The sequence below is a fragment of the Aquarana catesbeiana genome, linkage group LG08 (genome assembly GCF_042186555.1).
Source record: "Aquarana catesbeiana isolate 2022-GZ linkage group LG08, ASM4218655v1, whole genome shotgun sequence".
Classification (NCBI taxonomy): domain Eukaryota; kingdom Metazoa; phylum Chordata; class Amphibia; order Anura; family Ranidae; genus Aquarana; species Aquarana catesbeiana.
In genome coordinates, this window is record NC_133331.1 from 308,917,137 (window position 1) to 308,933,681 (window position 16,545).

At 44.3% G+C, this 16,545-nt stretch overlaps 1 protein-coding gene across 4 annotated transcripts in view; it reads left to right on the forward strand.

Moving 5' to 3' along the window:
• Positions 1-16,545, forward strand: part of LOC141105049 (uncharacterized) — a 167,620-nt gene that overhangs the window by 22,385 nt on the left and 128,690 nt on the right. For 2 of the 4 annotated variants that reach the window (XM_073594870.1, XM_073594866.1), the window contains exons 2-3: positions 3,700-3,828; positions 4,026-4,160. The exons of the other annotated variants lie outside the window; for them this stretch is intronic. In XM_073594870.1, coding sequence (XP_073450971.1) covers positions 3,700-3,828; positions 4,026-4,160 — 264 coding nt within the window. The remainder of the gene's footprint in view (positions 1-3,699; positions 3,829-4,025; positions 4,161-16,545) is intronic. 4 annotated transcript variants of the gene reach the window in all.

Sequence of the window (16,545 nt, forward strand, 5' to 3'; positions counted from 1 at the left end):
TGCGTTACATACGGAGCGCAGGGTTCAGGAGTGCGTTACATACGGAGCGCAGGGTCCAGGAGTGCGTTACATACAGAGTACAGGGTTCAGGAGTGCGTTACATATAGGGCTGCAACGATTATTTTCATAAGCGATTAGTTGGCTGATTATTTTTTCGATCAATCGGAAAAAATCATTAAAAAAATGTAATATGCCATTTTTTTTAATGTTTATTTAAAATAATAATGAAAAAACGGAGTGTTACACAGGTCATATACAGGTATCCTGTCATGATGGGGTTTATAGTACAAGAACCCCCCCCAGGAACACCAACGATGGCTCACCGCTGCTTCTTTCCTCGCTATTCCCGCGAGGCAGCAAAGCGGGCAGGGCTGAGAATACCCCGCTGATGTCATCTAGGAAGAGAGAGGTGGACATGCGAGTCGGACGTGCACGGTCACATGAGCGCCGCTTTGAGAAAACGACTTTTACACAGGGCATTGTGTAACACTGGGACGGAGGCAGGACTGACAAGCAGGGAAGAAGGGAGGAAGGTGCGTGCAGACCAACGAAGTTTAATCGTTTCAGCCCTACATCACTATAAAAGGAAAAAAATGTCAAAACAGAGTGCACAAAAACACTTCACACCCCTCTGCATTCCCCACACCCTCCAATCTCCCCAATATTTCCAAAAATATTTGGAAGTAAGCCCTCATGAATGGTTGGGTAGAAATGGTCCAGCAGGTAGACATCAAATCGTAGAGGCTCAAAGTGGGAGAGATGAGGACAGTGTAAAGTGTGTAGCGTTTGAGACAAAACTGACCAGTGGTAGGACAATAGGTAGTCACCTTGATTAGACTTTAAATTTGGGGACTCAAGGCAACTGTTTTCCTGTACTAAAATGATAGATTGGGAGCTGAGATACACATATCTGGAAACTTTTAATAATGAGTGGTGCTGAGAATGGGGGTGCGGGGGGGCATAGGATGGAGCATGTAGTGTTATGCCAAATTTTTAGTGTGACTAAATTTTTCTTTACGCAGTAACCTCTGTCGTGACCTTGACTACGATTGGCTCCATGAAATTCGGCCCCTCATAAATGACCTGTCCCAGAAATTTGCATAGATGAGTTGCTTGTACATTTTACTGGCAGGCTTGCAATCCAACAATATTTCCTCAGCAAGCATGCCAGATATGGGGTCAAAATGTATAAGCTCTGTGAGAGGGCAATAGGCTATACGTAGCTTTAGAATTTGAGGGAAAAGACAGTCAAGTGGAGCCCCTCCAGATGCCCAGACTACATGGGGAGCAGTGGTAAGATAGTGTAGGACTTGTTGTCATCCATGTTCCATATGGGGTACAATTTGTGCGTGGACAACTTTTATGCAAGTGTGACACTTTTTTTTTTAGAAATTTGTTCCTTAAAAAAAAATTGGCTGCTGTGGCACCAGGTGACCTAATTGCAGGGGCTTTCCCCAACTGCTCGTTAACACCCAACTTAAAAAGGGGTAAAAAGCCTGCTTGCAGAATGAAGAACTAGTCACAGTAAAGTGGAAGGACAAACATGATGTTTTCATCCTGTCTTCCATTTATCCGGACACAATGGTCCAAATTCACACGTCGTCTGTGTCATTGAAAAGCCTCTCTGCGTCCACGACTATAATCAAAATATGGGAGGTGTAGACTTCAACAACCAAATGATGAAGCCATATTTAGCCTCCCGCAGAGTTAGACACTGGTACAAAAAAGTGTCTATGTATTTATTTCAATTGGCTATATACAATGCGTTTGTTATTTACAAAGCTACTGGAAGAGCTGGATCGTTACTAAAATTTGTGGGAAGCAATTGTCTCGGCCCTTTTGTATCCAAAAGGCCCTGTGGCCCAAAGCCCAAATCCAGATGCAGTTAGCCGGCTGCATGAGGCATTTTCCAGATGTCCACCAACCTACCCCAACACAAATGTCACCCCAAAAAAATGTCATGACTATGGGAAACGCAGAATAAGGCATGACGCCTGTTTTTATGTCCCTCCTGTCCTGACCAACCTGGTCTCTGCCTCAAGGACTGCTTCTGTCGCTAACACACCATAGTGGACTATTAGGGTACAGCACAGAATTCTGCACAAGACGTGTCTCCAAAGATGTTACTTAGTCAGGAAACTGTCTATCCCATTTTGAGAGACCCTAAAATCATAGGCTGTAAAGCTTATTGTTCTGAAAAGTTAAGTTACAAAAGAAGTAAAAAAAAAAAAAAAAAAGTTGTTTCATTGACTTAATGTTATGTTGTTAACTGTTGTTTGCTTTGCAGAAACGCCAATCAACTGCAGCACTGATCTCTGCATTCTGACAGCAGCAGGTTGCTGCTTTCAAAATACATACATCAGTGCCTGCAGCACTGCAGGGGGAGATGTCTCCATCCGCAACTATAAATAAAGCATTGTGAATGTGGGGTGGTCAGGGGGCGGTAACTCCTATGCTCAGCATTTTTTCTGGCAGAGATTTCTTCATCCACATTAATCGATGTATCTGTTAGGTTCTTTTTTTTTTGTTCAGCTCACAGGCTGAACGAAAAAAAGAACATTACATGTATGCCCAACATTAGGAGTGTGGCAGAAACTCCTAATGCTGGCCATACACGTACTGCTTTTTCAGGCCCTAAAATGCCAGGACAGTTCAAACCCCCCCCCCCAAATGACCGCTTTTTTGGAAAGTAGACACCAAAGGTATTTTGCTGAGAGGCATATTGAGGCCATGGAAGATTCTATTTTTTTCCACAAGTTTTTGGAAAATGGCAAAAAAAAATGTTTTTACACAAGTAATTTTAATGAGATTTCTCATGCACGTCATGGGTATATGTGGCATTACACCCCAAAACATATTCTGCTACTGAGTATGGTAATACCACATGTATGAGATTTTTTGGGAGCCTAGCTGCGTACAGGGCTCCAGTATCCATTAAGCACCTTCAGGCTTTCGAGAGTTGTTAATTACGCATTGGATTTCCTGACTAACTCACTTTAGAGGCCCTTAAATGCCATAGTACAAACACCCCCTAAAATTACCCCTTTTTAGAAAGTAGACACCCCAATGTATTTGCTGGGAGGCATGTTGAGTCTTTGGAAGATGTTATTTTTTGACACAAGTTTTTGAAAAAGAAAATCATTTTTCGTTTCCTTTCCAAAACCTGTGGCAACAAATGAGATCTGCAAAATACTCACTATGCCTCTTGGCAAATACCTTGGAGCATCTTCTTTCATAAAAGAGGGGTCATGGGGGTATTTGTACTGTCCTGGCATTTTAGTACCTAAAGAAATGTGATAGGCAGTCAGAAAATGAGAGCTGCTTAAAACGCTGTGTAAATTCCAGTATGTATACCATCGTTTTATAATAGAAAATATAGGGTTTATTTCAAAATTTTGTCTTTTTTTTTGTTTATATAAATAAATCAGTGGTGATCAAATACCACCAAAAGAAAGCTATTTGTCTGAAAAAACAGTACAGTGTTACGTAACCGCACAATTATCAGTTAAAACAGCGCAGTGCTGAATAGTAAAACATGTCCTGGCCTTGAAGGGATAAAACCTTCTGGAGGTTACGGGGTTATATAAATACAATAGAGGAAAGCAGCTCCCTACACATGTGCCAATTTCCATAGGGGGACAGCCTGCTTATTCACCACTTTCATCACCATTCTAATATTGTATGACCAATACAGTCCAGATCCTCTCTCTGCAGAAAACCTGCATAAATCACATGACCACATCAATGAGGATGGAGGAGGACTGGAGTCACATGACTGAGAAGATACTAAAACTTACCCTGAAGATCATCCATCTGCTGACCGGTGAGGTGAGGAGTATTCTTGGAGGTCACATGACATCACCCTTATCCCTATTAATAAAAAACAGACCTGACCGGAGAGGTGAGGAGGATTCTGGGAGGTCACATGACATCACTCTTATCTCTATTAATAAAACACAGACCTGACCGGAAAGATGAGGATTCTGGGTTTCTAACATGATATTTCTATTGGTTTTCCAATACAGAGCTTTCCTCTTCTGGAGTCAGGTGATCATATGACCATCACAGTGCCTCCATGTGACTCCCTAAAACCTGAGAGACACAACATGGAGAAGATTCTAGAAGTCACCAAGAAGATGATGGAGCTGCTGACAGGAGAGGTGAGCGGTGCTGGGAATTCTGGGACATTATCCAGTAACAGACAAGGGATGTGTCTGGATGGTGACTGTATCATTGTGTGTGTCAGGTTCCTATAAGGTGTCAGGATGTCACTGTCTATTTCTCCATGGAGGAGTGGGAGTATTTGGAAGGACACAAGGATCTCTACAAGGACGTCATGATGGACAATCACTAATAGTATCATCAGCATTTGTACATTATCTGTATTGTTACAATTTTATGTCAGTTTTATAATATATTTAGAGTGGAGACCTGAGAGGTTACAAAGGTTAAAACAGAAGAAGAGGAGACGCATGTTTGTTACAATGAATGTCGTATTATATCTTTCAGAGTGGAAACCTTGTTAAAGAAGAGTATAAAGAGGAGGATGAGGCGTATGGAGTGATGGAGGAGCTTTCAGAAGGACACATGGGTATGATGGAGCCACCTAATACCAGGAACCCACCAGAGAGATGTCACCGTCCTCTGTATTCTGGGGATTCCACCCAGGAAGATCACACCATCCCTCACCATCATCAGGTAGATGAGGAACAATTACTGATAGTATCATTAGGATCTGTACATTATCTGCATTATTACAATTTTATATAATTTGTATTATATATTCAGAGAGATTCTACAGTTGATATTAAAGAAGAGATAAAAGAGGAGGATGATAAGGATTGGTTGATGGAGTCTCTAAAAGGACACAAAGATCTCTACCGGGACACCATGGTGGAGTCATCCAGCTACAGAAACCCACCAGAGAGATGTCCCCATCCTCTGTATTCCCAGGATTGCACACAGGAAGATCCCACCATTCCTCACCATCATCAGGTCGGTGGAGTTGAAGGTCGGGACATAAAGTGGTTGAACACTTTGAAATGAGGAGACGATGTGTGGACTCTAAAAGATTTTTTTTGTGTGGTCACATATCATAAATACTTGTATTTTCCTGATAAAATTAGAATGTAGAGGTGAAGTGATATTGCACATATATATTACAAATATGTACCACTTACCCCTGAAGGAGCCGCTGTTTCCCGGTTTCCTTTGCCCATGATTCTGCTATTAGCACCACTCACTCTGACACACCTGGGCTGAATAGGGCATGTTTATTACAAATTTACAGCGTACCCCAGCAGTTTAAAAGAGGTGAAAGCAGTAGTAACTGCTCAACCAATTTGTAAAACAATGGTATTTAAGATATGTGATTGTTGACAAACAAGCAAATAGAACAGAGAGTGGTCCCTAAATCCTATACTAGGGGTAACCCTGCTTAAAGTGAGTAGTACCACAATAATAGTTTGGCAGTTCATTTTAACTCTTTTCCCCACTAACCAGTATGATGGTGCCCAAATCTGATGTTGGAGACAAAGTTCCTCCAAATATTAATAAAAGCACCTGAACTGTGACCTACAGAGGAAATGGTGGTTCCTTTAATGGGATTTAGTGGCCAGTGGCCTCTCGCCGACTCCTGTGGCAACAGATGACCTCTCCGTTCAGCTCAATAAAGGCATTACAGCAGCGCTCTCTCCAACAACTGGGTAGAGGTCTCCGTCAGTGGCAGTGATGATCCCAGATACCAGGGAATGTCCTCTGCGGTGCCTCTCTCCATCTTAGATGAGGTGATAAATGTCTCCCTAGCAAGCAGATGCACGCACACGCTCTCCAATAATGTTGTAATTTCATCTCTCTGAGCCCTCAACTGTGTCTGGTCTTCTGTAAACACAAACAGGGACAGCAGCAGAAACAATGAAACTGCAGCTGCTTCTCTCTTCTAGCAATGCTGACCAGGGCTACCCCCCCCCCCCCCCAAAAAAAAAATGTCTTTGGTCCCTAAAGAAACAGCGGGTCCAAATGGAGCAAAGTTTTTGCATGGTGTGGAAATACACAAACAGGATATTAAATTAACACATTTACATTATGCAAATTTGATTCAGGAGGTCAAGCTAATTTTGTGACACTCCCACCAAGGTGTGTCAGGAAGTGGGCTGGAGTCAATTTTAACCATTTTTAACTGGTAGAGGCAGGTGAAGCTGTAGTGGAAATTACTGGCATTTCTGAATCCTTGGGGCTGTGATCACAATCTGTTCCGTACCTATGCCTAGGGAGTAATATGTCAACCTCTCTGGAAAGTTCAGGCATCTCTTGGGAACTTCGGGCTTTGGACACAGTCAATTCAGAACTTCATAACCTTTTGGCTATTTGCTCCTTCAGCTCAGACGGTCCCTCTCCTGGGGGCTCTTCAGCAGGCTCCTCCCATCTTTCTACTTCATGGGACTGAGGTGCAAATTCAGCGGCCTCTTGCCTAAGCGCCTTAAAATTAATCTCAGTAGAGGAGGTAGATGGGGTGGCATTTATGGACACAGTTGGCCACAACCAGTCCATGCTGACATCTTCTATACGGTCTTCCTCCGTCTCCCCAACTGGAAAAGAAGACTGTGGTTGCTGATCTCTGATTTGAAGAGGACACTTGGGTAAAACATGGATCAATTTGTTGAGGCATTCGAAACAGCTCCTCCCTGATGTGGAAAATGATTATGGTGCCAGATTTTCAGGGGACCTTTTTTCCCCTCTGGGTTGATCTGGTACACCTGCAAACCAGACAATTGCTTGGAGATGATGTAGGGTTAGGATTTTCACTGGTCAGCTACCTTGTGCTTTCCATGGACACCCAAAATTTCTTAGAAGCTCTCGATCACCCAGCTGTAGATCCTAGGCTCGAATTTCCTCTCTTATTTCCCTGACCTGTGGCAACTAATGCAACTTGGGCCTTCTCATAAGCCATCTTCAGGTTCTTTCTGAGATGATCAACTGTGGGTTGTAACAGATGGCTGATCCACTGTGGTGCCAAAAGCGACAGGTCAACAGGCAAGCAACCTTCTTTTCCAAACATCAGCATAAATGGGGAATATCCTATGGCATTGTTCTCTGTGTTGTTGTATGCATGCATAACTGAAGAGATGTGCCTGCTCCAGTGTTATGTTTTTTTCCGCAGTTTAAGTCCCAAGCATGTTGAGAAAGTTAGTTGAACCTCTCAGGCTACGGATCCCCTTGTGGGTGATATAAATTTCTGGATTTCTAAAAGGCCAAACAGATCCAGAAGCTTCCTGATGAGTTGACTCTCAAAGTCTCTTCCCTGATCAAAATAGATTCATTGGGGCAATCCATGCTGAATGAAGAACTTCTCCACCAATACTTCAACCGCTGTGGATGCTCATTGGTCTTTCCTCTGAAATGCCTGGGCGTAACAGGTGAAATAGTCTGTCACAGGACATTTCCCTGTCCACTCAAATCGTGTTCTAGACACATGAAGTCAATGTTCACCAATTTCATTGGTTAATTAACTTTGGAGATGGCCCATTGGTCAGATTGAAGAGAGGGTCTTCCTTCTGGTCCTTCCTCAAGTCTTTCCTAGAAATGTTGGGCAAGCCTCCATCTCTCATTTGAGTGAGGTCGCAGTAGTGCTTGGGAACACCTGCAGCAGGTATACCAATGGTTTCAGCCCCTGTCACTTCTTTGACATGATGTCCAACTCCTTGACATAAAGCTTGGACCCCTTTTTGACATCAGTCTGGTCCACTCTTATGGGGAAGTCTCAGGTTCATAGGGTCTCCTTGATAGTACTTCAGTATGTCTGTTTCCAACACCTGGATCATAGTTCAGGCTAATGTGAAGCCCAGATAGGGCAGCCAAACATCAATGTCCTGTGGCATCCAGCTTGGCCGTGTTGAGTATGTAGGTGAGTGGAATATTATCTGTCTTGACCTCAAAGTCTGCGCCATACAGATAATTTCTCAACTTGTCTACCATTGCCCACTTCAAGGCAAGAACTTTAGCTTGTGTGTGGGATAGTCCTTTTCATCAGGAGTAAGGTTGCAGCTCATATATGGAACAGATTGTAGGTGTCCATCAAGCTCCTGATACAACTCTCCACACAGGCGCTCACTGCTGACATCAACATGCGTCTCGAGTCGAGTTGGATCTGCATAGGCCAGAACAGGGGCATTGCTCAGGCTACTGTTGAGGGTGCAGATTGTGAATGAGTATCCTTGAGGAACTGTTCTTTTTCCAAACCACACTATGGGAGGCGCATAAGGACTCGATGACTCTCAGATTTTTCCTATCCTCTTCAGCTCTGCCAACTGCTCTCAGAGGTCTTCCAGTGAAATCCATTCTCTCCCTAAAAAACTTGCCTTCCTGAAGGTGAATTTGGGGCTTGGTGTGCTCTGCATACCCTACATCCAAATCCTTCTCAGAGAATATCTCTGCCATCAGCTTTGGCCTTCTCCATCTACTTGTGTTTGTGTTTGTTAACTCAAAATATTAAAACACTGCCAGCCCCTCTATTAAAGGCAGGCATACCACACTGTGTAAGTCTTTTCTAAAAATGAGAATTGTAAATACCTTTTTAGGGCAATCTTCAGGCTGGTCATGTGACTTGTGGCCGCTTTACAGCTCCGATACATTGCTACTGCAGGAGGGGCCGGGATCACCCTCTGACGTTACCTGGGGAGATCACGTGGCCGCTCAGCCCCTCCTGCAGAAGCCCTGTCTTGGAGATGTAAAGTGGCCAGGAGTCACGTGACTGGCCTGAGGATAGTTCTAAAAATTGTATTTACAATCCTCATTTTTAGAGAAAACGTACACAGCAGTGGAGGCCCATGCATTGAGGGCGCACAAGCGCTGCCCCCCTTATGCCTGCCGCCGCCCCCCTATCCATGCGCCCGACCCCTTTCAGGACGCTGGGTGCATGGATTCCTATGGCGGGGGTGGGGGGGTTTAAGCACCTGCCAGAGGCTCTAATAGGCTTCATAAAAGGGTGGGCTTGGGGCGCAGAGAGTGCGTACTGATCCCACCCAATTGTGTGACCATAGCAAATTAATTTTCACTATTTTCACACTTCAGTGCCTCCCCACCAATCAGGAAGGCAGGTCATGAGACAAATCCTATCCTATCCTATCCAAATCCGATCCTATTGGATGCCCAGCGCTTTGGTGTAAGAGGAGACACAGAGAGGAGGAAGCATGAGGAGCGGACCCTGGGCACGGGTGGATTGTTTGTCACCCCCTCAAAATAAAAAAAAAACACCAGCTGCCACTGTCGAAAGTCTTGTTACAACAGATCGATGAGTTGAGTTGAAGTATGGCTTTTTTTTTTTTTTGCAGAATCATACTTACCTAGGTGGATGCAGCATCAGTCCCCCTCCCCCACCTGCTCTAGGACTGAGAACCTAGCAATCAAACACTGCTGATTGCTAGGTTCTCAGGGCTCCCTGAGCAGAGAGCTGGTGACTGTCAGTTACCTGCTCTGCCCCCCCCCCCCCCCGCGCTCACTGGAGTGCTGGGCTGTGGAGGGGGTCGGAGCGGCCAGCTCTGGCTGTCAGCAGCTCACTGAAAGGCTGAGCCAGGTGTCGGTCCAGGCATGTGGGCAGACCCCGACTTCATTGTCACTATCTTGCCCCCTGAGCCTGGACCAGATCTGTGACATCAGCAGACAGTGGGCCTAAGCCCACTGTCTGATGAAAATGGGTCACAGGAGTGCAGAGCGAACTGCACTTGTGTGACCCACAGGAGAAGTATAGCCAAACTAGCTTTGGTTGTACTCCTTTTAAAACAAGTTTAGATTCCTCTCCTCCAGGGTAACAGCGTGTATGTGCAAGAGTTTCCCTGGTTCATTTTAAAGTCCAAAACAGACACCCACTGTTCTGGAGCTAAGGCCATTACTGCCTGATGGATTTGTTCTTCCAAGGCTACTCTAGGGACATCGAGAATTACACTCAGATCCAATTGTTTTTTTCTACTCCCTGCACCACTCGATGTCGGCAACAGGATCCATAATGCTTTGGCTCACCATCTTCATTGTTCACTCACAGAACAGGGAGATCCCAGACTCATGCCTCCATGTATAGCGCATAAGGAGCACCCTGAAGGAGCCACTGTTTTTTGGGTCCCCTGTGCCCAGGAATCTACAAGTAGCATCACACACTTTTGACACATGTGGGCTGAAGGGTGAATGTGTAATTGCAAATTTATACAGTACCACAACAATTTTAAAGGAAAAAAAAAACATAGTAATTGCTCAACAAATATGTAAAGCCATGATATTTAAAACATATGATTAGTGACATACAAGTGGAACAGACAGTAGTACCTAAATCTTATACTATCAGTATTCCACCTAAAGGGAGTAGTACCACAATAATAGTTCAGCAAGTTATATTAAATCGCTTTTCACACTAGCCACCATGATGGGGCCCAATCTGATGTTGGTTCTCTCTCCCTCTCTCTCACCATTCACAGCACTTAAAACAGTTCACAGCCTCCTCCTCTGTGTGGTGGGCAGAATTAAAATGCTACGCAAAATTCTGTAATAACCAATTCCAGTTACAGCAGTAGAAACAATGAAACTGCAGCTGCTCCTCTCTGCTAGCATTGCTGACTGAGGTTACACCCCCCGCCAAAGTTCTTTGGTCCCCACAAAGCTCTGTAATACTGTAAGTGTCAAATTACAGCTCTGCCTTTCACTCTGTAAACAAAAGCAGGAACAGCAGCAAAACCAATGCAACTGTAGCCGCTCCTCTCTGCTAGCATTGCTGACCGGGGCTACAGTTCATTTACTGATTAAGAGGTTAAACAAATGTTCAGCATAAGTGACTTCTGCATGCTAAGCTAGGAAATGTATACTCATAGAGAGATTGCTGCGTTTTGTTATCCGTGTCTGTATGCTCAATGTAAGCTATAGTTATTCTTTTAATCTGTATGAAAATGCACGCAGATTGGAGTCAGTGTGTATCAGCTATTTGACAGATGGGAAACAGATTGTGTGTATGGTTGCCTAGCAGACCAGCCAGCTGAAAAACCAAAGGTGGTGGCGAGCTACCCTAAATCATGTGTCTGGTGTGTGTGGGCAGTGGGAAAATTGATTATGTCAAGATTCTAGGTCATAGTATAGCCTCAGAAGCATCCAGGAATTACTAAGTGGCTCCACAACCCTTAGAGTGCACCAGATTGTATGCATGATTTGTATCTGCCTGTGTGTGGCCAGGCTTTGGGTGAAGTTTCGTTTTAGTGGTGGCTAATGGTATTGCAGGCTGTGTTAATTGCTTCACAGCACTGTTTTCCCTTCTCGTAGTAAGCCATCTGTTCATTCCTCCTCCACCAAACAAGGTTAGTGAGTCTCCATGGCTGTGCATTCTTAACAATGGTATTTTCTGCCGCTTTGTTGGTTTAGGGTGAAGATCTGATGAACATGAAAGTTGAGGGTGAAGTAGAAGAGACGTATGTGAGGGATGATCAGCAATATACGGAGGAGGCTGGAATGACAAGGACATTCAAAGAGGAGGACACTCCTACAGAGATCAGCAAAGGTGAGCCATAATATATTCTTCTGTTAGCGCTGCTTTGTTACTGCACACTGACTGGTCCAGAGTAGGGCGGGAGATTAGTGACATTATAGGTTGATAACAGTGATCTTCTTGTACTGATACCCGTCCTGCACATTAGATCTTTTTTTCTCTCAGATAAACCCCCTTCTTTGCGCTGCAGACACAATGTATTTTGTTAAGTGGGGAGCATTGATTGCAATAATGTGAAACGTTTTTGTTTATTTTTTTAAATACCATGATGGGGGGGTCCTCTGTCCCTTTTAACCTGTCTGTGATGTGACACATCTGTATAAGAGAGTTTTTGAAAACTACATCTACATCTATTCACCCCGGCCTATAGTAATGCCTCAAAAATCTGTCTCTTCAATGACCCCAACACCAATTTGCTAAATTCTTTAAGTCCATATGGAGAAAAGCGCACATAGTAATCCTACTGCTCTTTTCCTGTTTCAAATGCAGCTTTATGTATTGACATACCTCCCTAGACCCAGTTAGTCTGGGCAGTATGGTCACCTGCTGACTTGGCACCATTCACAGGCAGCTTAAATCTTCAATAAGACACAGAAGTTGAATTCAACTCAACTTAAACTAGCTGCAGTACAGATGGTGATTTTTTTCAGTCTTTTGAAGGGCAAGAAAACAATCAGTTTCCTAAGCCCTGTCTCTGAGCAGAACTAACACTAATTGAGGGAAAATGGAAGAAACAGGGAGGGTCTAGCTAGGACTTAACTAACTAGCACTAAACAGGAGGGCAGAGGGAGATACCAAATCACATTTGTAAACAAGTTGTAGTGGCGCTAAATCACTGTTGGATTTCAGCATATGTCAAAGAATAGCAACTTGATCAGGGGCGTATCATGAAAGCAGTGGGCCCGTGTGGGGAAAAAAAGTGGGCCCTAGGCATTGTTAAAAAATAAAATGCGGCGAAATGTGGGCATGGTATACATTTGGCTAAATATCAGGCGTGGCTTAAAGGGGGTGTGGTTTAATAGTCTGAGATTACTTACAGAATGTGGTATTGTTAAACGGGGAATGTGTAAGGGAAAGTGTGTGGTGGACGTTGGTGGGTAGCATGTAGTATGTACAGGAGAGGAGTGTGGAGTGTGTGGACAATGTCAGTAGAGCAGTGGATGGTGTCCCGTAGGTTTTTTAAAATAAAAAAAAAAAATTCACAATGCGTCTTGGTGATGGGCAGTGTCGGTAGGGCAGGGGGGATATTATATTTTAGATTTTTTTATTATTTTGTTTAATTTAATTTTTTTTATATTTATTGCAATTTTTTTTATCAGCCCTGTTGGTGGGCTTTGGTGAGATATCGGGGGTCTAAACTGACCCCTGACATCTCCCCTTTGAAACAGAGAAAGGGACTGATGACACAGATTCCCCAGTCCTATTCCCAGCAGTGAAGATGAATGAGCAGAGACAGCGGGTCTTATTCATTCAAAAACTGAGGCATAGTAAACACAGTTTTTAATATACTCAGTTATCAAAGGACACAGGAGCGATCACTCACTGTGTCCAATTTAGAAAAAGAAGGGGCCGGTAAATGACATGTTTACCAGCCCCTTCCTCCTCTCTCCCACTGGTTGCTGGGGGGATCTGTCAGAATGGAGAGCGAAGAGGGGAAGCCAGCAGCAGTGGGATCGGAGGAGAACACGGTGGGGGGGGCGGAGATAGCACTCACACGGGGGGGCAGAGGAGGGCATGGAGAGGAGCCAGAGGAGGAGGACATGGGCCCCGAAGAAGAGGGGGCCCACTGTGACCCACACTGCAACCATGGATTATCGTCCCTGGTTGACAGTCAGGGATGCTCGGTGCGGCAGGGGGGACAGTTGCAAGCATGGAATCTCCCTGTATAGCTTTTCAGCTGACAGCCACGGGAGAGAGGAGGAGAAGCGGCTGTCAGCTGAAAAGCTATACAGGGAGATCAGTGCTTGCAATTGCCCCCCTGCCACACCGATCATCCCCGACTGTCAACTAGGGATGATAATCCATGGTTGCAGCGTGGGTCACTCTTCTTCGGGGTCCATGTTCAGTGAACACCCTGCACCCATGGATGATACGCCACTGAACCTGATACAGTTCAGTACAACACAGAAAAAAAACAAATAGGTGGGAGAGCACACCTACTGATTCACACTCTCATCTCTGTTTGTTTAAGTATATTCTGGGGTTCAGCTAGCAGTATGAGATTGTTTTTCAATCCTAGTTACAGTAGCGCTATCTTAGGTTGGTCCCTCTTTTTTTTGAGCTGACATTTTATAGCTAAAGATTAACCTAAAACTCTATTAACAGGCTTGTTGGGATGAAAAGTAAGGAGAAACCTAGAAAACTAAAACACTCATATTTGCAACAGAAACGACTTCTCCAAACACTCTCCAGTACTGCTTGTCACCAGAAGCCTAGGCCTATGGCCACTTGTTCTAGGCTAAAGGGTCTGCATTTTTGAACTTTGAATCTTTTCAATACCAGAGATCACATGACCCAGTCCCTAGGCTTGTGGTTGTGTGAGGAGCATGGACCTCCCAGTTTTCATTGGTTCCTGCTCTTCTGACAAGGATGTGTAAATGTAGAAGTGATCTGGGAGGAGGAACAAAGGACCTTTTACTGAAGCGTGGAAGTCACGGCTGGTTGGGATATCCACAGAGAACATCTGCTTTCTAAAATCTACCTGATCCCAATGGAATATTGATTATTGATTTAAGTGAACTTACCCTTCTGTATCTATTGATCATGTTTTTATATTTTTCCAGGACACGCCATCGAGGACCCCTCAAAGGATCGTCTCACTTTACTTCTAAGCTGTAAAATGGAAGATGAGGACATCACAAGAGATTGTGCAGGAGAAAAGACAATGAGCTCAGCTATCGATGATCGACTTCACATTGTGGATAGATCATCAAATCCCTCTGACTCTGAGCAACCTCGTACTGTGCGGGATGGTGCCGGAATTCAGGAGGAGGTGAAATTTTCCTGTCCTGAATGTGGAGAAAGTTTTATCTCTGAACCAAGTCTTACTGTACATCAGAGATCGCACACAGGTGGGAAGCTACATTCCTGTTCTGAATGTGGTAAATGTTTTAAAAAAAAATCAGAATTCCTCAAACATTACGGATCTCATACAGGCAAGAAGCCATATTCCTGTACCAAGTGCAGGAAATGTTTTTCAAGACTGTCCTATCTTCACGTACATCAGAGGTCCCACATGAGGACAAAGCCATATTCTTGCCCTGAGTGTGGCAAATGTTTTTTACATAAATCAGCACTTGTTAGGCATCAAAGATCTCACACGGGGGAGAAGCCGTTTTCCTGCCCTGAGTGCGGGAAATGTTTTTTACAGAAATCTGACCTTGTTAGGCATCAAAGATCTCACAGAGGAGAGAAACCATATTCCTATTCCAATCTTAACAGACGTCAGAGAATTCACACGGAGGAGAAGCCGTATTCCTGTGCTGAGTGTGGGAAATGTTTTTTACAGTTGTCCCATCTTTACAGACATCAGCAGTCTCACTCGGGGAAGAGATCGTTTTCCTGTCCTGAGTGCGGGAAATGTTTTTTACAGAAATCAAACCTGGTTAGACATCAAACATCTCACACAGGAGAGAAACCGTATTCCTGTTCTAAGTGTGGGAAATGTTATAGACGGAAATCGGGCCTTGTTATGCATCAAAGATCTCACACAGGAGAAAGCCCATATTCCTGCCCAGAGTGTGGGAAATGTTATATGCGGAAATCTAAATTTGTCATACATCAAAGATCTCACACAGGAGAGAGCCTGTATTCCTGCCCTGAGTGTGGGAAATGTTATATACGGAAATCAGAATTTGTTATACATCAAAGATCTCACACAGGGGAGAAGCCGTATTCCTGCCCTGAATGCGATAAAAGTTTTTCGTGCAAGTCCAGTCTTCACACACATCAGAGGATTCACACAGGAGAGAAGCCGCATTTCTGTCCTGAGTGTGGTAAATGTTTTTCACGGGCATCCCATCTTTACAGACATCAGTGGTCTCACACGGGGGAGAAGCCGTATTGCTGTACTGAGTGTGGGAAATGTTTTTCAGAGCAGTCCAATCTTTACACACATCAGAGGATTCACACAGGAGAGAAGCCATATTCCTGCACTGAGTGTGGGAAATGTTTCTCAAAGAAATCTGACCTTGTTAGACATGAAAGATCTCACACAGGTGAGAAGCCATATTCCTGCCCTGAGTGTGGGAAATGTTTCTCAAAGAAATCAACCCTTGTTGTACATCAGAGATCTCACAGAGGCGGGAAGCCAAATTCCTTCCCTGAGTGAAGAAATTTTTCTTATTTTTTTTTTTTTACAGAAAGCAGACCTTGTTATACAGTGGCAAGAAAAAAGTATGTGAGCCCCTTGGAATTAACTGGTTTTCTGCAGTAATTTGCCATAAAATGTACTCTGACCCTCATGTACGTCACAATAGACAAACATAATGTGCTTAAAGAGCAGTTCCACCCAGGGGGTCCATTAAAAGAAAGAAAAATTAAAAGTCAGCAGCTACAAATACTGCAGCTGCTGACTTTTAATTGGACACTTACCTGTCCCTGGGTCCAGCGTTGCGGGGTATCGAAGCCCCGCTCGTCCCCCCCCCCTCCGCTCGTCGGCGCCGGCATTTCAACTGTGGGCGCCGGGCTGTGGCTTCACAGCCTGGCACCCACTGCGCATGCACGAGCGGCGCCGCGCGCCGTGATTGGCCGCTCAATCACCTGGGACCTGTAATGGGTCCCAGATGATTGACAGGAGGAAGGGAGCAGAGCCGAGCCCTTCCTGTGCCGAGGGGGAAGTGATGTCACCAGCCCAGGCAAAGGAAGAGGCAGACTACGAGGGACCCCCTAGGAACAGGCATTTAGAGGTAAGTAAAAAAAAAAAAATATCCAAATGTTTTTTTGTTTTTAGAATTTTTCAGGTATTTTTGTTTTTTTGGGTGGAACCCCACTTTAAGCTAATAAAACACAAACAATGCAAATTTGTC